At 41.1% G+C, this 20,350-nt stretch overlaps 1 protein-coding gene across 4 annotated transcripts in view; it reads right to left on the bottom strand.

Moving 5' to 3' along the window:
• LOC110523905 (adenomatous polyposis coli protein) overlaps window positions 1–20,350 on the bottom strand; it is a 54,158-nt gene that overhangs the window by 20,045 nt on the left and 13,763 nt on the right. The window contains exons 1-2 of one of the 4 annotated variants that reach the window (XM_021603038.2): window positions 17,115–17,259; window positions 12,759–12,911 (exon numbers count right to left, since the gene is read on the bottom strand). In XM_021603038.2, the coding sequence (XP_021458713.2) occupies window positions 12,759–12,893 (135 nt within the window). In that variant the 5' untranslated portion in view covers window positions 12,894–12,911; window positions 17,115–17,259. Of the gene's footprint in view, window positions 1–12,758; window positions 12,912–15,778; window positions 15,800–16,208; window positions 16,227–17,114; window positions 17,260–20,350 lie in introns of those variants that run through there. The other 3 variants (XM_021603041.2, XM_021603040.2, XM_021603037.2) reach the window with 3 other exon arrangements.

Here is a 20,350-nt window from a genome sequence, read left to right as displayed (position 1 = left end):
TGCTTTTGCCAGCAGCTCTTCACAATACTTCAAGCATTGAGCTGTTTATGACTTCAAGCCTATCAACTCCCGAGATTAGGCAGGTGTAACCGATGTGAAATGGCTAGCTAGTTAGCGGGGTGCGCGGTAATAGCGTTTCAATCGGTGACGTCACTCGCTCTGAGACTTGTAGTTGTTCCCCTTGCTCTGCAAGGGCCGCAGCTTTTGTGGAGCGATGGGTAACGCTTCGAGAAATGCTGTTGTCGATGTGTTCCTGGTTCAAGCCCAGGTAGGGGCGAGGAGAGGGACGGAAGCTATACTATTACACTGGCAATACTAAAGTGCCTATAAGAACATCCAAAAGTCAAAAGGTATATGAAATACAAATGGTAGAGAGAGAAATAGTCCTATAATTCCTATAATAACTACAACCCAAAACTTTTTACCTGGGAATATTGAAGACTCATGTTAAGGAACCACCAGCTTTCATATGTTCTGAGCATGGAACTTAAACGTTAGCTTTTTTACATGGCACATATTGCTCTTTTACTTTCTTCTCCAATACTTTGTTTTTGCATTATTTAAACCAAATTGAACATGTTTCATTATTTATTTGAGGCTAAATTGATTTTATTGATGTATTATATTAAGTTCAAATTAGTTAATTCAGTATTGTTGTAATTGTCATTATTACAAATAAATACATCGGTATCGGCTTTTTTTGGTCCTCCAATAACCGGTATCGGTGTTGAAAAATCTTAAAATCGGTCGACCTCTAATCTAGATGCGCCGGGCAGGGTGGGTGTGGAGCCAGAGAAAGCAGAAACCAGTTCCTACATTTGAATATAAACATTTATTTTATCAAACAAAACTATGCTACATTTTGTCGCCGGGAGCCTCAGGATGACAAATCAGAGCAAGATTACTGAATGCAAGTACATTATTTACCTTCAGAGGTGAATGTATCAAACCAGTTGCCGTGATAAGGTGTTGTGCACTCAAACAATAGCATGGTACTTTTTTCACTGTAATAGCTACTGTAAATTGGACGGTGCAGTTCGATAAGAATTTAATCTTTCTGCCCATATAAGACATGTCTACGCCCTGGAAAGTTTGCCGTTACTTACGTCATTCTAGTCACATTAGCATCAACCATCCCGGTATAGGGACAACGATCCACTATAGGCTAATGACCAATTTTAAAATGGAACTATGAACCTAATGTAGCCTACACCTCAAAGATCTACAGATTTAAAACGCTCTATGCCAGGGTTTGTTAGAGTACGTGTCCTGTCCATAATCAGTTGGCATTACTGTAGAAAACTCCCTTGCTACAGGAGGACTTACCACAATGAACCTAAAAGCGGTGAAAGGACATACTTCTAGAGGAGAAAAATAGGTCCAGCGTTAAAACTATTAGGCCTATAATCATACAGCATATCGAGCGAGAGGCTGGGTACGAGCACGTCCATACGACAGTTTGGACCTTGTATTAACAACAATTTTGTGTTGCAGGTCATTCGACAAAAGTTACTACACATTTCTTTCCAGGTTGAATGGGTGTTTATAGTTTGGATATGCCATTTTTTAAGTGGAAGAGAAAGAGTAGTCTCTTGACCTGCGGAGCAAAGGGTCAGAGCAGAGGAGCAAAGGGTCAGAGCAGAGGAGCAATGTCTGACAACATGTCGGGTGACAATGCGGCTCCCCCTCAGGAAACAGGGCTTTCCGTCCACCTTGGTTGTCTCTAGCCAGAGAGCAGATAGAGGCCACATCCATCCAGCTGCATTACATTGAAGAGTTTACTCCCAACAGATGACCCGGAGGGTCAGTGTCCGTTGACCTCTACCCCTTAACCTCTGACCCAAGCTCATGCGTCGAGGAGCGAGTCGAAAGAGGGTCTGACAGGAGGGCTGGGCTTTTTTGTAGCTCAACGATGGCAGAAAACAAAAAAAACACCCGGGCTGTGTGATGCGTTCACTCTCTCTCTTGAGAGTGTGAGATGTCCAGACGCATCAAACAACGAATGCATTATCAGGCTGGGATAATATGATAAAGAGCCCTTCATTCTATTCTGAGTCACCAGTTCCTAGCAGAACCACTATCCTGACCATCAGGGGTGACAAACATTTTGTTGCTAACGTGAATAGAATACAGCTGACTACAAGCTGACTGTACATGAAAGGCCAAGAAGAAAATCCAGATAGGTATTTTTAGAGTAGAGATCATTCTATAAAAACAATTATAAACAGAGCTGATTGGCTGACAATTGTGGTATATCAGACCGTATACCACGGGTACAACAAAACATTTATTTTTACTGCTCCAATTACGTTGTTAACCAGTTTATGATAGCAATAAAGCACTTTGGGATTTGTGGTATATGGCCAATACAGCACGGCTAAGGGCTTTGTCCAGGTACTCTGCATTATGTGCATAAGAACAGCCCTTAGCCGTGGTATATTGGCCATATACCATACTGCCTTATGGCTTAAATAACAATCAAGTCATTGATAGTAAATTAAGTTGACGATGGGCTAGTCATTAATGCAAGGCAAGCACAAGGCTAAAGCTCTAGGCCTATCTAAGAAAAGTCCCAAATAAATTAACTCCTGCTCAGGGCTTGCTAACTTGCTAACTAAGTGGCTAGCTTACAAGATTAAGCTTCTTGGTTACAGCAGAGACCATCCATCCCCTCCTGGAACAAGATCCCTGCTGCCTAAATTTGTTTCGTACGTCAATATTTATTTCTTTACGCTTGGAATGAAATGGTGCCACTTTTTATTTTTTTATTTATTTTACCTTTATTTAACTAGGCAAGTCAGTTAAGAACAAATTCTTATTTTCAATGACGGCCTAGGAACAGAGGGTTAACTGCCTGTTCAGGGTCAGAACGACAGAACGTACCTTGTCAGCTCGGGGATTTGAACTTGCAACCTTCCGGTTACTAGTCCAACACTCTAACCAGGGAAGATGGTTAAAATTGATGGGAAGATGGATGGAGCCAAATACAGGACCATTCTGGAAGAAAACCTGATGGAGTCTGCAAAAGACCTGAGACTGGGACGGAGATTTGTCTTCCAACAAGACAATGATCCAAAACATAAAGCAAAATCTACAATGGAATGGTTCAAAAATAAACATATCCAGGTGTTAGAATGGCCAAGTCAAAGTCCAGACCTGAATCCAATCGAGAATTTGTGGAAAGAACTGAAAACTGCTGTTCACAAATGCTCTCCATCCAACCTCACTGAGCTCGAGCTGTCTTGCAAGGAGGAATGGGAAAATATTTCAGTCTCTCGATGTGCAAAACTGATAGAGACATACCCCAAGCGACTTACAGCTGTAATCGCAGCAAAAGGTGGCGCTACAAAGTATTAACTTAAGGGGGCTGAATAATTTTGCACGCCCAATTTTTCAGTTTTTGATTTGTTAAAAAAAGTTTGAAATATCCAATAAATGTCGGTCCACTTCATGATTGTGTCTCACTTGTTGATTCTTCACAAAAAAATGCAGTTTTATATCTTTATGTTTGAAGCCTGAAATGTGGCAAAAGGTGGCAAAGTTCAAGGGGGCCGAATACTTTCGCAAGGCACTGTATATAAATAAATAAATAAATAAATAAATAAATAATATTATAACTAAATACATATATACAATATTATAAATAAATATATATAAATAAATAAATAAATATATATATAATATTATAACTAAATACATATACAATATTATAAATAAATATATATACATATATATACACACATATACATATACACACATATATATACATATACATATAAAAAAAAATATATATATATATATATATATATATATATAAACACATATATATAAATATATTTATATATATATATATATATATTTATATATAAATAAATAATTATATAAATAAATAAATATATATATATAAATAAATATATATATATAAATAAATATATATAAATAAATGTCCTTGAGAATGAGATGTAAAAAAAAATATATATTTATATATATATTTTTTACATTTCATTCTCAAGGACATTTATTTATTTATGTAAATAAATAAATATATATATTTTTGTAAAAAAAAATTTTACATCACGTCACATGCACAATATGGAAAAAACAAGCATCGATGTTGTCATGGGAAGGCGGACGTGGAGAATGGTGGGTTTAGACTACGAGGCTAATGAGTGAAGTATCCTAACTGCTATACTTAAGAGACCCACATCACCATAGATTTGTTTAGAGTCATTTTAGTATTATGGTAGACCAGAAATGAGACTTGAGAAATTAGTTTTTTTTTAAAACAAATAAAAATCACTTCTTAATAGACAAAATCTTGGCTAAATAAAGAAAAATGGAGAGATCTGTTTTGTTCAAAAGCTTTTCATTCATCCGACGTCTGCATCGGCCATGCAGCATTAATGGTGACACGGCCTCAGCAGAAGTCAGGGCATTCATACTTCTTGTGCGTCGCAGAGCTGTTATCAAGGAAGTGAGTTTGTGTTTATAAAGGATGTACTGCCCCCACCTACCGTCAACAAATAATTCCAATGCGGAGCGATACAGAACCCTTTGCGTTGTTAAAAGATTTGGGAGGTGCATAGCGATGCAGTACAGAGCTCGAGCTGACCTCTGCATGCCTCCGCAATTCCGTCACACCCTCCAGATGGAGCCTCCGACCATATTTTCAAATCAAGCATAAATTGGCTTTTAGTCTAGGCCTCCGCAATGGATTAGTTCACTGTGTGTGTGTGTTACTGCTCGACTAAAACAATATCGGTCAAACCAACAGCCTAACGAACAAACAATCGACAAGTCGACTAATTGGGGTCAGCCCTAGACACACACACACACCTCTGATGATGTCATATTGCTGTGTCATATTATGACTGTTCCTTTGATAGAACATGACATGAAGAGAATCAAAGCCACACGCTTTGATACGCCATGACAGGACACTGTCACTAACTGAAATTATTCCTTCCCCCATCTGGATCCCAGAGCTGCCTGAACACGGGTTGTGTCCCACAGAGCACACTATTCCCTATATTGTGCACTACTTTTGACCAGGGTCCATATGGTTCTGGTAAAAAAAAAAAAGTAGCACACTACGTAGGGAATAGGGTGCTATTTGGGATGCAAGTCCAGGCCTGACAGTTGTCACTGGGAATGATCCTCTAGTTGTCACAAGGATTTTTAAGTCAGCCAACTTCTTCAGAAACTTTCTGCCAGGAACTTAAAATATGGCAAAAACATTTCACTTGACATAACTCCTTTCCACATACGGGATAACATGAATGAAGATTTTTAGTGTAGTACTTATCTAAAGCTTTAGGGTTTATGTTAAGTAGGCTGCATAAGATAAACGTTCAAATTGTGTGAGTTTGTGTAACCATAGTTATCTAACTAAAATGGAGCTCGTTGTGTTGTGTGTAATTGGCTTGGTGGGTAGGAAAGAAAGGAAGCCTGCTCTGTGCTCCTTGATGAAGAGTGTGGTGTTTGGGCTCTCGTCTCCCTGCAGCTGTGAGAGCCTGGTTGCATCCCAAATGGCACCTTAGTGCACTGTATAGGGACTACTTTTCAAATGACACCTTATTCCCTACATAGTGCACTACTTTTGACCAGAACCCTATTGGCCCTGGTCAAAAGGAGTGCACTCTAAAGGGGATAGTTTGCGTTTTGGAGGCCCTGGGCCCTGAGGAGAGAGGAAATGGCTGGAGGACAGGAAATGAGAGGCACATTCATTAGATACAATGTGTGGAAGGGAGAGACAAAAAAAAAAAGACATCCTGCCTTCTTTGAGGTGCAGAGGGAAGGGAGCGCCTCAGAAGCAGCAGTGTCTGTCTGTGTAAAAGGGGGGGAGATACTGTTTCTGATGAATATGAGACTGGATTACCACAGGGGAGAAGGCAGACTGTTTGTAATCTCATCCATTAGTCATAAACATTATCCACCCCTTGAATTACCTAATTAGTTATGATCAACAGGGGTTCTCCCCAGTAAGGAATACTATGGAGGCGATATTACGACAAGATAGGCCTAATACTTCTCACTTGGTTGCAAATTATAACCCTTCCCCCTATTTAGAATATGCAGAATCTTTGCACTACAGTCATTGTGATTTTACTACTTAGGCTACCGTTAACCAACAAAACACTTAATTTACTACAGCCTAGGCCAAGTATTAGGTTAAACCCTATTTAGTAAGGAGGATGCAATATCCTGCTCTCTCTACGGCGCTATATAGTCCAGGAAGGAAATAAGAACAATACAGGTCAACAATGAATGCCGCTGTGGCCCCAAGTGCAAAGATTACTGTGACGTTGGCCCAGTGGTTCGATTTTACAGTGACTTCAATACGATGGTGTGTTTTCTTGCCAGAGTGAGGATTTGTATTATCAAGTGAATAATAAGCCAGCAAAAACTGTACAAGTATTTCCAAAAGAAAACAATGCAACAGTAAACATATCTCCCACGAATAATGCAGATACCACCCCCCTAATTTTGTAAATGACGGATCTCTACGGTAAGGTAAGAAGCATCGTTCACCCGAGTCAAAATCGGGCCAGTGTTGTCTGAGATATTGTATGTGACAAACGAACAAACATACTAGCGGATGGAGACAGATGCACAGCCCCCTCCCTGATTTCATCGGGGGGGGGACAATAAAAACTGGAAGTTGCAACAGGAACAAACTGAACTGAATCGCAAGAGTTCTAACAAAATAAAAACGTTTTGCACACTTAAACCAACCGTCAGCATGCGACCATAAAATAAAATTTATTCTCTTTTACAGGTGATGACATTGCTATCCACATTACACAATGAATAAATGTGACTCATTAACCGTTTACAGCATCAATGTCTGGTTAGATCATGGAACAGAGGGCCTAGCTCAACCGTGACAATTATTTAAACTAGAACATTACCCTTTTTGTTTAACACGTTTTCTTATTTGATATCTCCTCCAAATCCCTAAGCCAAACCCAGGCTGATACTGTATCTGCAGCTACACAAAAAGGGTGCGCCAGCCACTTTCCCCCCCAGTGTGAAATATCTAGTTGCAGAGTAGCAGGTAGCATAGCCCTAGGCTTACTAAATTCACTGAGTTAGCAGTATTTTCCATTTGCGCAAGAGCAGACCGACTACGCAGACCTGATCGAGTGAATTGTTAATAGATAGCTAAGTGCTGAATGCGCCACTCTAAGGGTAGAGCCAGCAGACCCCCTGCCTCACACACCCAAAAGTGAGACTGAGGCAAACCCCAAACTCAGTTCCAAACCTACTGAGATAAAAGGATGTTTCATCAGTGTTGGACAAGTAACAGAGGAAGACTCTCCCCAGCTAAGGGAAGCACAGAGACCCTCAAATGCCCAAAATAGAGAGGCAAACCCCAACCAGCTCCAAAGCTACTGGAAAGTGTGTAGACAGTCTCAGATACTGCGAGTAAGACTGATGACACATACTGCAAGACTCTCCCTAGCAATGACTAATAGCTAATGACTGACTAAGCTTGTACCAAAAATATACCAAAGCAAGTCCCTACATGCTGAGTCCGTACACGCATTTATTACAAGGAAATGGAAAGGCAACATCGCAAAAACGCTCTACAAAAGCAGTAAGCTCTCAGACTGAATAACAAATCAACCCTTAGCCCGCATGCTCTAGGCATTTGATTAGATCAGAGAGGATTAGATTGGTGTAAGCAATATGGCAACAATTCCACAGTCTATCAGAGGGCAAGATAGGCACTACCAGCCTACTCCCATCCTGTCAGATCAACACAAAAGGATAGAGGCTAGGGGTTGATTTGGGATTCAGGAAAGGATACACAATATTGTCCTTACTTACATTTGAGTCATTGAGCAGACGCTCTTATCCAGAGCGACTTACAGTGAGTGCATTCATCTTAATAGCTAAGTGAGACAATCACAGTAAGTAATCGGCAAAGTTGATTACTTACTTTAAATTGGCAAAGTCAGTACTAGCAGGAAAAGACAAATGCAAGGTTTAAAAAAATATATATATTGTTGGGGAAGGAGTGGGGGGATAAAACAGATGTCTACTTCATGGGCAAGGGAGTAGGGAGCCCCCATAGCCAGTCATCTCCTCATTAGCATGCATGGTATAGCACCATTAGTCCTCCAGGGAGGCACTGGCATACTGAAGCCAACACAGGGAGCGCTGCCTGCCTCTGGGGTGAGAAAGAGATGGAGGGGCTGGCCGGTTAGTTGGTCTCGCTGCACAGCCAAAATCTCTTTCATTCCCATTGAGTCCCAAATGGCACCCTATTCCCCATGTACAGTGCCTTCAGAAAGTATTCATACCAGTTGACTTCCACATTTTATTACAGCATGAAATAAAAATGAATTAATACTTTTTGGGGATGGATTTACACACAATGCCCCATAATGACAAAGTCTAAGCATGTTTTTAGAAATATAGAAATCTAATTTACAGAAGTATTCACACCCCTTTCTTTGGCACGTAGGACACTAGGGACATGTTGGCCGTGAATACAAACTTGATAGGCCTTCCATCCATGGAGTGTTAGAATCACCTTTGGCAGAGATTACAGCTGGGAGTCTTTCTGAGCAAGTCTACGAGCTTTGCACACCTGGCTTGTAAAATATTTGCACTTTTATATTTTTTTACAAATTCTTGAAACTGTCAAATTGGTTGTTGATCATTGCTAGACAGCCATTTAAGTATTGCCATACAGGTTGATGTTTTAGGGTATTGTCCTGCTGAAAGGTGAATTAGTATCCCAGTGTATTGGAAAGCAGACAACCAGGTTTTCCTCTAGGATTTATCCTGTGCCTAGCTCTATTCCGCTTTTTTAAATAAAAAAAACTCCCCAGTCCTTGCCGATGACAAGCATACCCATAACATGCCACCAGGGGTCTTTTCACAGTCCCCAGATCAGGAACAAATTCAAGAAAGCATACAGTAGTAGAGACATTATTGCATGGAACACCGTTCCATCTCATATTGCTCAAGTGAACAGCAAACCTGATTTCAAAAAACAGATCAAGCAAAACCTCAACACCTCTCCCCTATTTGACCTCTATTGTTTATGTATTGATATGTAGGCTACTTTTTTTTTTATGTGGTTCTGTCCTTGAGCTGTTGTCTATAAATATTCTGTATTATGTCATGTTTCATGTGGATCCCAGGAAGAGAAGCTGCTGCTTTTGCAACAGTTAATGGGGATCCTAATAAAATACCAAAATAACATGATTCAGCCAACAATATGCTTGAAAATATGAGCGGCACTCAGTGATGCATTAGCCCAAAACATAACACTTTGTATTCAGACATTTCTTTACATCTTTTGCAGTTTTACTTTAGTGCCTTATTGCAAACGTGATGCGTGTTTTGGAAAATGTTTATTCTGTACAGGCTTCCTTTTCACTGTCAATTAGGTTAATATTGTGGAGTAACTACAATGTTGCTGATCCGTCTTCTCCCATCACAGCCAACTCTGTTTTAAAGTAACCATTAGCCTCATGGTGAAATCCTTGAGCAGTTTCCTTCCTCTCTGGTAACCGAGTTAGGAAGGACGCCTATATCTTTGTAGTGACTGGGTGAAATTAATTACACTTTGGATGGTGGATCAATAACTTCAGAATGCTCAAAGGGATATTCAAAGTCCATGCAACTTATGGGACTTGAGCAAATTTTTCCTCCTGAACTTATTTAGTCTTGCCATAACAAAGGGGAGGGGGTTGAATACTTAGACTCAAGATATTTCAGCTTTAAAATGTTTTATTAATTGTACATAGTACTTCCGGAGCCGACAGATGGCCGCCTCGCTTTGCGTTCCTAGGAAACTATGCAGTATTTTGTTTTTTTACGTGTTATTTCTTACATTGGTCCCCCAGGTAATCTTAAAATTTCATTACATACAGTCAGGAGGAACTACTGAATATAAGAGCAACGTCAACTACTCTATACCATCTACTCCATCTTGCCTATGCCGTTCTGTACCATCACTCATTCATATATCTTTATGTACATATTCCTTATCCCTTTATACTTGTGTGTGTATAAGGTAGTAGTTTTTGGAATTGTTAGATTACTAGTTGGTTATTACTGCATTGTCGGATGCAGAACACAAGCATTTCGCTACACTCGCATTAACATCTGCTAACCATGTGTATGTGACAAATAAATTTGATTTTGATTTGATAATTGTAAAAATGTCTAAAAACATAGATCATTTCACTTTGATATTATGGGGTATTGTATGCAGGAAATCTGAAAATACTTTTCAGAAGGCACCGTAGTTCACTACATTTGACCAGGGCCCATAGTAGTGCACCATATAGGGTGCCATTTGGGACGCAATCTAAGAAAAGAAAATGGGTGGGGGAAGCTGGAAGATAAAGAAGGTCCTGATAAGCTCCCTCTCCCCCCTGCTAAAGGGACTGGGGTGGCTAGATTCATTATATAGGCTACTAGCGTGTAAATTGGCTAGGATGAATAATGCATGGAGTAATCTTCTACTGCCAGCTGTTTGCATCCAAGAAAATATGGCAGTAGTGAACGGGCGGTCATATTGGGTTACTGTTACATTAGACAACATTTCCATAATGCCCAGACAATGTCTGTAAACTAGTAGGTCTATACACAGAACAGTATTGTATCGTCATATAGTACATTAAGGTAAGTGTTTCAGGCCACACACACACACATACGACCATGGGGAGTATATCCCCCATTCTTATCATGCAGCTGCCCTATAATAGGCTCAATATTGCTGTGTGGAAAAACAGGGCCAGTGAGCTGAGTTTTTACCTGAGAAACAAAAAATGCCCTTGGTACAACTTGGGCAACTAAACCATTATCACATCCACTTTCCTTCTCTTGTTTTCATTTGACTGTCCCACTTTCTTACAAATGCATTATCAGGAGAAGAGTATATTAGAGTTTGTTTCCCGACTACATTCACTGCTACATGGAAGAGCGTAGTGCTCCCTAATGTGAGGTGGCACCAGTGACTACCCAGGGGCGCATTGTGGGGTAGAAGACATTGGCAAAGACTGTTGAGAACCAAAATCTTCCTGTGAGAAGAGAAAAGCCCTGGGACTTAGATCACCTCTTGTATCCTCAGCCTGCCAGGTCACATCATCCAGTTACGCAACCAAGCAGGCTGGCACATCCAACCACTCTGTGTGTGTGTGCATGTGTGCGTGCATGTGTGTGTGAGCGAGAGAGAGACATTTAGCAGCCTAGCTCAGGATGGCAGCTCCTCTCATGAACAGACTTAGGTTGTGTGAGAAAGTGTCAAAACACCTCAAAGTGCATTGGACGAGAGGATCAACGGAGATTCCTTGGACCTCCAATGAGCTTTCAGAGGAATTGATTAAACAAGGACGGAGAAAACAAGGATCTGACAGCTAGTAAATAGGGCCGGGCATTACATGAAATTAATTCAATTAATTAGAATGTATGTTTTTGAACAATATTCCAAAGGTTTTTCTATTATTCGTTTTGAGCTTTTATGTCCGCTTGTTCTCATGTCTTTTTGGCCTCGTCTCCTTCGCTCCTTCCGTGCTGTGTGCACCTTCCCCCTCCCACAGACACCAAGCCAATGCCACTCTCAACAACACAGATGAAAGGTCACGTCTTCCTCTCTAACAAGCAGTTTCAACTCTGTATTTGCGGTTTGGTCCAACATAATCCATCATATGGACACCGAAAAACATTGAGGCATTTTACCGTAATAGAGGAGGAAGTTAACCTTTTCCAAGCAATATCCTTTTTATGTTTCAACTCATCAAATTGCACAAAGAGCAGACCCTACCAAAAACGGGAGCATCAATGAACATCGATTCTGGAAAATGAATGTTGCGTGAGGCATTGCATTACCACAAGCAGCATTTTAGCCACAGACTTGTACTAGCTGTCTAGTCATTTTAATAAAAGTGCAATGAGCATTAAAAAAACTCTTATATAAAGGAATTGGCAACTCGTTCTCAATCTGAGAAATAAGAAAGGCCACTTGATTTCAACATCTGAACAAAGTGGACAGGCTAGCATGCTGATCAAACAGTTGGAGATGGACAGAAGGTTGTGTTCATTACAATTAAACTGTTCTACCTTGTTTGCAAGCAAATAGAGCCAAGCTGTCTAGACTTGAAATATAAAGATCTGCTGGCTACTCACTAGCACATGGGCTTGTGCTTGAGATTGTTTATGAGACCCGTGTTCATTTTCTATAATGCCTGCTATAAGAAGTTAGTCATTATTAAGGAATGTGCATTATGCATGGTTGTGGCTAAATTTGTAAACAAAAGGGCATTGTCATAGACGTGAAAGACAGATCAGTGGTTTGTGCAGAAAAAGCATGTTTGAGTTCTGGGATGTTGTTGTTTTTATGTCCAGTTAGCCTTTAATGCAAGTGAGCATCAGGAAGAGGCCAATGTTGCTGCTGCACTCATGCGATTGCAGAGTTTGCAAAAAAATAATAAAATGGGAAATGGATTGATGAAAAAAATGAATAATTCTGCCAGGTAGGCAATAGGCTACTTTGTAGTTAACATTTAATTTTATAGGGTCCTGGGTTAGAGGAAAGGCTGGGTTGTGTTCAGTGGGCATGAAACGGAAGGAAAAGCTTAGAAAAAGGAGTGGAACGGGGAGAGCCTATCATCTGTACTTATCCAATAAAGCCTGTTTGCATTTTACATTGCAAAATGTTTTGCTACAGTGTCACATAACGAACAAACATGGGTTCTTAGTAAATAATCAAAAATCTGCTTTCTGCCTTTTACCTTCATATTGGAGGCTTCGGTCTCCAGTTTGGTCAAGTGGTTTGAGTTGTCCTCAAGCTCTTGTCGAAGGTTGGAGTTCTCCATCTTCAGTATCTCCACTTGCTTCAGCAGCTGATCATAAGATGCTGCAGCCATCTTGGACTACCTCTTGACCTAAGAGGACGAGGACACATTACGACCATTAAGGTTTTTTCAGCTGCGCCTATCAAACTGCCCATAAAACTGACGTTGCCTAATTGCCATTAATCCATAGGCCTACATCTTCATTGATGTGTAAAATGACATTACAGTCAGAGGTGAGGGAGTGATCATGACAATGTCCATTAATATCCATCTCATAAGAGAAAATAGTGAATTTATCAAGGATTTAATAACCCATCACCATTAATTACATTGATAGCTCCATGGTAAATACATGTTCAGCAATGGTTAGCCTAGATGATCATTTAAAGCTATTTTCTACTACACAGGCAGGACTTAGGCAAGCCTTGACAGGGCCAGTCGCTCGAGGGCCCAAGCACGTAGCGCAGAATAAGATAGCAGTGGATTGTATTAAAATAAAAGACATCACTCAAGATTCAATTAAACATTTGAGAAAGTAGGGTCAGATCTAGAAAATCAGAATTGTAAATGCCTGCTACGGCTTTGGGATAAGAACAATTCTAACATACACACAGATTGGAAAACACTAGACTTGTGAATAATTCACATCCGGGTAGATTTTGCTTTACTGCATTTCCCCCTTCTAGGATTTTGAACAAATGAAACTTGATGAAAGTGATGGACTAATTATGACAATTCTGGCTTTCACCATAATTGTACTATAGTAGGTTTGTTTTTAGGCTACCTTTTAACTAAATGTCTTTTGAAACAATATTGCATAGACAAGAATAAAAAGAGCATACAACAAAAGACAAAATGGATGGTCAAATTATTTAAACTGATAATCTTCACTGCAGAGGGAGCCCAATCCACAGGCAGACACTGATGAGATGGGCAACAGCAGACAGAGCAGAACGGTGCCATCCCACCTGTCAAGTGGTTAATTGCCAAATACCACAGACATGACATCCACTCCATTCTCAATAGACACGGCCATAAGCGGTACTACCTAATTAAATAGAAAACGTATATCATAACGATAAGCAGATTAAGCACATTCTACAACACGATATTGAAATTCCACACAACATAGGCCATGTCCGCTGACGTCAAAATCTCTGTGCAATTTAGGGCCAATATGTAGGCTATACACGTGATGTATGAGACTAAAGACCACATACCACACAGTGCATTCCAACTAGGCCACGTTTAAAAGGCAGGCTTATTAATGTGTTAACCTCACTCTTGCGGAAATCAGCTGAGAAGACGAGATCTAGAAGACCGAAGATGGGCTCGGCAGCTAAGGGAACACCATTACTCGCGCGCCACACAGCCCCATACTGCCATGTGAAGACAACTCAACACGACAGAGGGGCACTCGCTCGTCTCGCTAAGGAAAAGTTTGTATTTTTAGATCATCCATTATAGAGAGGGTGGAGGGAAGCAGCAAGCGGGCGGGGTAGTAACTAGATCACTGCGGTGGAAAAATGTATCACTCTATTGTTACTAAATTAATCAGTGACATGTTAGATATCAGCAATGGCCTTGGCATGCAGGCCTACATGTAAGCCTTTGGGATCTCTTCCTTTACCAGTTGTGCGTGGCAGAAGGCTTCAGCTGCAAGCATACAGCGTAGAGCTAACTGACTAGCCAACACAGTTGCCTATATTACCCACAGGTCGACAATGACTAATCAAAGCAACTTCAGTGCCCTATTAGTAATTATGAACCATGGCCTTGGTTGCAACATTGTTCTGGTTTCCAAGGCTAAAATGATTTGTTTGACAAAGTTCTAGACAAGACAAGCAATTCCAATGCTGATCCAACTGAATTCAGCGAGTCAATTAGACTGGGTTGATTGGGCAGTGAGTCTGTAAATGTCAATATTGCCCTCACTAGGATGGAGCCGATACACAGGATGGGCAGAGAAGAACACTCAGGAGCATTCCAGAACCACTTAAGCCTAAAATTCAACATTCCAGAAGAACCCAGTGAATTCTGTCAATGCACTGGCTGATGCGCAGGGGTAACCAAAACACATTTCTAAAACACCACCATCACCAAAATTGGATCAGGGGAGGGACATTTTTCTTCTTTTATTGACACACTGCCACTTCATGCATTTACAATACAGGGGAGAATTGCAGGTGAGACAATACATTCCCCTGTTTGCAGATGCAGACCGAGGTAGTTCAAATTGCGGCCATTTTGGCGATTCAATTCCAGCCTCCGCCATAAAAAAAAAAGAGAGCGCTTATCATCACCATAATTTAACAGCCAGTATAGTGCTGACTCTGAAGGGGGCTGGGATCATGAGGTTGCAATGCTGGGATGATCGTTTCACTATGCCCCAGTGTCATATGAACATGAAAACTATTATATTATAGTGAATACAGCTGTTTGTGTTAGATAGGAAGATAGTTATACAAATTGTAATAAAAATTACACAAGCCTCTATGGGGAAGATAACTAGTCAGTTGAACAACTGAATGCATGCAAATGAAAACTAGTTATTGCCTTTCCTTTTCCAGTTCCATAATTGCAAATACATCAACATCCAAATCAGTTTCTAAATCGAATGATCATTTAGGGCCATCTGCATCTCCATCATGGCACTATTTCCATATTCGCCTACTTCTCCGCACAGCCCCATAATGTACACAGTTATAGCCTCAAGGTTTAGTCATTTATTTCCTGCAGATATTAGGCTAATGTTCTGAGATTTTAATTAGGCTAGTAGGCTACATTGATTCCCTTCTAGGTGAAAAACAAGTGTGCATTTAGTAGGTTAGTCCATGGATGAAAACACACTGCTATTTCTTTTATGAATAATCCAACCGACCAATACAATGACTAATGCCCATCGGCACAATACACCAAGCTTGTATGTAAAAAATAATAATAATCTAGAATCTTACCATGTCCACTCCCTCTGCATACTTAGCTATGCCCCCACAGAATTCAACCCACTAAAAACCAGTCTGTAATATCACTAGAGAAAACAAAGCAACATCGAACAAAGCAAAGCGCTAATAGCACTACCATATAAACCTGTCACATTTAGCCTACAAAGGGTTTAAAGGGGGTGCGAGCAATGAGAAGCAAAGGGGGAAAGAGCGAATGAAAGAACAGAGGGGGCTGAGGAAGAAGAGGACTGCCTCTTACTACCTCATGAATATTGCATCAATCTTCTCAAAATGCATCTCCTGCTTAAATTGAGCAAATTCTACATTTTACCGGTTGATGCTTGCTGGTGCATTAAAATGAATAATGAAAAGGATCCACCTTGTGTAGGTCCATCAGTAATGGTTTCCAATTCAGAGCAAATTCTCTCTGCGTCCTACCCACCGTGTAAACGCCTTCCTCTCTCCAAATGAGGATTCCATCTTGACACGATAAAACAACCAGGCAGGCGCTCACATTTCCCTTTCGTCTGACACCGGCAGGGAATGTGGCACTACACTGGATGGATAAGGTTTTCTGTGTGTGTGTGTGACACTGTATGGTGGATACCCCCTAAGCAGATAGCTAGACCAGAAAAACCCTGCAGTCAGCTGCAGAGCGTCAAATGCCCTTCCCTTGACACCACAAAGAAACAGTAGGCAGCCACTTAGTGGCGTTAGCCTACACTTGGCCCAACTAACCTGGCTCTACACAGCACAATACAACCAGGGATTAACCAATGACGAAGTCACAGACTAAGACAACCACCGGCAGACCAACCCCATAGCAACCAGAGAAAGACAGCATCACACAGCCACAATGACAGGTCTGCTTTGTTTGAGCAAAACCGGTCGCTAGGCTAAGCAGCAGAATCCTAAGGACCAGCCCACTCTTCTCCTCCACCATCTTAGTACACCACACACACCAGCAGCACTGATATTTTGGGCATTTGGCCATGAGCAGGTTCTCCTTCACCTCATTTTTCCAATCCTTTACTTGTCTTCCTTCTCAAGCACAATGCAGGTTTTTTTTCTTTTCACACAGCCCTTGCAGTGATGATAAAGTGAGAGTAGAGAGGATGCATGCAATGAATGCACATCCCCCACACCCTCCGTCCTCTTCCTCCCTCTCCCTCCAACCAACCATCAAAACAAAAGGCTTAGTGGCTATGCCTCACTATTCACACTAGCTGCTCCCTGCCTGCCCCTAATCCCCATTAACAGACAGACTTAAAAAAACGTTTCTCTCCATTTTTTGTCCATCATAGAAAGGAAGAGGGGGTCTTTAAAAACACAGAAAGGAAAACCTTACCCCATTTCGGTAGCAGTGACATTCTCCATCCCATCTCCCTCAACTGTGTCAGACGTTGAAAGCTCATCCAGCCAGCACCCGGTCACATGATCACCCGGTACAGCCAATCACCTGGCAGCGAGACCAGGGCCAGCCTTGTTTTGCTGTTTCCGTGGTTGGTTCTGCAGTGACCGATGCTGGCTGGCTGGCTTCCAGCTCTGTGGCACAGCTGCTTCTCCTGGCCGACTCAATTAGGGCTCTTTTTGTGAAGGGTGCTGGTGGGAGCCCCAGGCACAGGACAGCAGACCAGGGAGGGAGCGGGGTGACGGGGTGTGATGAGGGGGGTTGGAATGGCAGGTCAGAGAGCCCTGAAGGTCACACCACCGACCAGGGCGGAGGTTAGGAGGGGAGCAGGGGGAACCAATGCACAATGACAGCAGCACAAAACCAACCCTCAGAGAATCAATAATGACAAACACAAATATGGGGCAAACACACACAGGGCCAAAATCAAACAATGATTTAACAACCTGCACAATTGGGTTAACCCTCTAAGCTAATAGGAGATGGACTATTAGTTTATACATTATCCTGTTAACTTAAAGACAGACAGGATTGTTTTCATGTTCATTAGATCCTTTCTATTTAAACAAATTAGCCTAGTGTTCCCCAGATTTTTTTTATTGCCTAATGTCCCCTCCCACCAAAAAAAAGGTTACATTAAAAAAGGAGGAATGTATAGAATAGCCAAAGACACTAAATAAAACAAAAATAACATGAAACTTTGTTAAACCCAATCCTTTAATTTTGGGCAACCGATCACAACTGTTACTAAGCAGGCTCGGGTCTGACCAGGCACAGACACGCTCACGTTCCAAATGCAAGGAAGCTAATTAAGCAAGTGGCAAAAACAGACATATCAAAAAATGGTTTACATGGTTAAATAATTTATCAGTACACCAGGGGTACATGGAACTAATTCCTGAAATGCAAAGCCTGTTGGAGTATTTTTCTAATCTGAAATTATTCTTTGGCTCCATTGTTTACTAGCTGGGTCAGCTAGCCCGACTGGCCAAAATTGAAATTGATGCTAATGTTACCTCACTAATATAACTAGTTTTCTCCAAATGTGTGATTGGAAGCCAAGATTATTTATTTATACACACAGTTCAAGTCAGGTTACATAGACCTTAGCCAAATACAATGAAACTAAATTTCACAATTCCTGACATTTAATCCTAGTAATAATTCCCTGTCTAAGGTCAGTAAGGATCACCACTTTATTTTAAGAATGTGAAATGTCAGAATAATAGTTGAGAAAATGATTTATTTCAGCTTTTATTTCTTTCATCACATTCCCAGTGGGTCAGAAGTTTACATACACTCAATTAGTATTTGGTAGCGTTGTCTTTAAAATTGTTTAACTTGGGTCAATCGTTTTGGGTAGCCTTCCACAAGCTTTTTTGGCCCATTCCACAAGAATTTTGGCCCATTCCTCCTGACAGAGCTGGTGCAACAGTCAGGTTTGTAGGCCTTGATCACACACACTTTTCCAGGTATGCCCACAAATGTTCTATAGGATTGAAGTCAGGGATTTGTGATAGCCACTCCAATACCTTGACTTTGTTGTCCTTAAGCCATTTTGCCACAACTTTGGAAGTATGCGTGGGGTCACTGTCCATTTGGAAGACCCATTTGCGACCAAGCTTTAACTGATGTCTTGGGATGTTGCTTCAATATCTCCACATAATGTCCCCCTTCATGATGCCATCTATTTTGTGATGTGCACCAGTCCCTCCTGCAGCAAAGCACCCCCACAACATGATGCTGCCACCCCCGTGCTTCACAGTTGGGATAGTGTTCTTTGGCTTGTAAGCCTCCCCTTTTCCCTCCAAACATAACGATGGTCATTATGGCCAAACTATTCCATCCCCCCCCCCCCCCCCCCCCCCCATCAGACCAGAGGACATTTCTCCAAAAAGTATGATCTTTGTCCCCATGTGCAGTTGCAAATCGTAATCTGGCTTTTTTATGGCGGTTTTGGAGCAGTGGCTTCTTCCTTGCTGAGCGGCCTTTCAGGTTATGTCTATATAGGACTTGTTTTACTGCGGATATAGATACTTTTGTACCCGTTTCCTCCAGCATATTGACATGGTCCATTGCTGTTGTTCTAGGATTGATTTGCAGAATGCATCTCCTTCCTGAGCGATATGACGGCTATGTGGTCCCATGGTGTTTATACTATTGTTTGTGCAGATGAACGTGGTACCTTCAGGCGTTTGGAAATTGCTCCAGGATGAACCAGACTTGTGGAGGTCTACAATTATTTTTCTGATGTCTTGGCTGATTTCTTTTGATTTTCCCATGATGTCAAGCAAAAATGCACTGAGTTTGAAGGTAGGCCTTGAAATACATCCACAGGTATTGACTCAAATGATGTCAATTAGCCTATCAGAAGCTTCTAAAGCCATGACATCATTTTCTGGAACTTCCCAAGATGTTTAAAGGCACAGTCAACTTAGTGTATGTAAACGTATGAACCACTGGAATTGTGGTACAGTGAATTATAAGTGAAATAATCTGTCTGTAAACAATTGTTGGAAAAATTAATTGTGTCATGCACATAGAGGTCCTAAACGACTTGCCAAAACTATAGTTTGTTCACAAGAAATTTGTGGAGTGGTTGAAAAATGAGTTTTAATGACTCCAACTTAAGTGTATGTAAACTTCAACTGTGTGTGTGTGTGTGTGTGTGTGTATGGTGTGTGTGTATGGTGTGTGTGTATATATACACTGCTCAAAAAAATAAAGGGAACACTAAAATAACACATCCTAGATCTGAATGAATGAAATATTCTTATTAAATACATTTTTCTTTTCATAGTTGAATGTGCTGACAACAAAATCACACAAATCATCAATGGAAATCAAATTTATCAACCCATGGATGTCTGGATTTGGAGTCACACTCAAAATTAAAGTGGAAAACCACACTACAGGCTGATCCAACTTTGATGTAATGTCCTTAAAACAAGACAAAATGAGGCTCAGTAGTGTATGTGGCCTCCACGTACCTGTATGACCTCCCTACAACACCTGGGCATGCTCCTGATGAGGTGGCGGATGGTCTCCTGAGGGATCTCCTCCCAGACCTGGACTAAAGCATCCGCCAACTCCTAGACAGTCTGTGGTGCAACGTGGCGTTGGTGGATGGAGCGAGACATGATGTCCCAGATGTGCTCAATTGGATTCAGGTC

The sequence above is a fragment of the Oncorhynchus mykiss genome, chromosome 5 (assembly GCF_013265735.2).
Source record: "Oncorhynchus mykiss isolate Arlee chromosome 5, USDA_OmykA_1.1, whole genome shotgun sequence".
Taxonomy (NCBI): Eukaryota; Metazoa; Chordata; class Actinopteri; order Salmoniformes; family Salmonidae; genus Oncorhynchus; species Oncorhynchus mykiss.
Note: the sequence above shows the minus strand (reverse complement) of the source record. Positions and strands in the feature narration are given on the sequence as shown.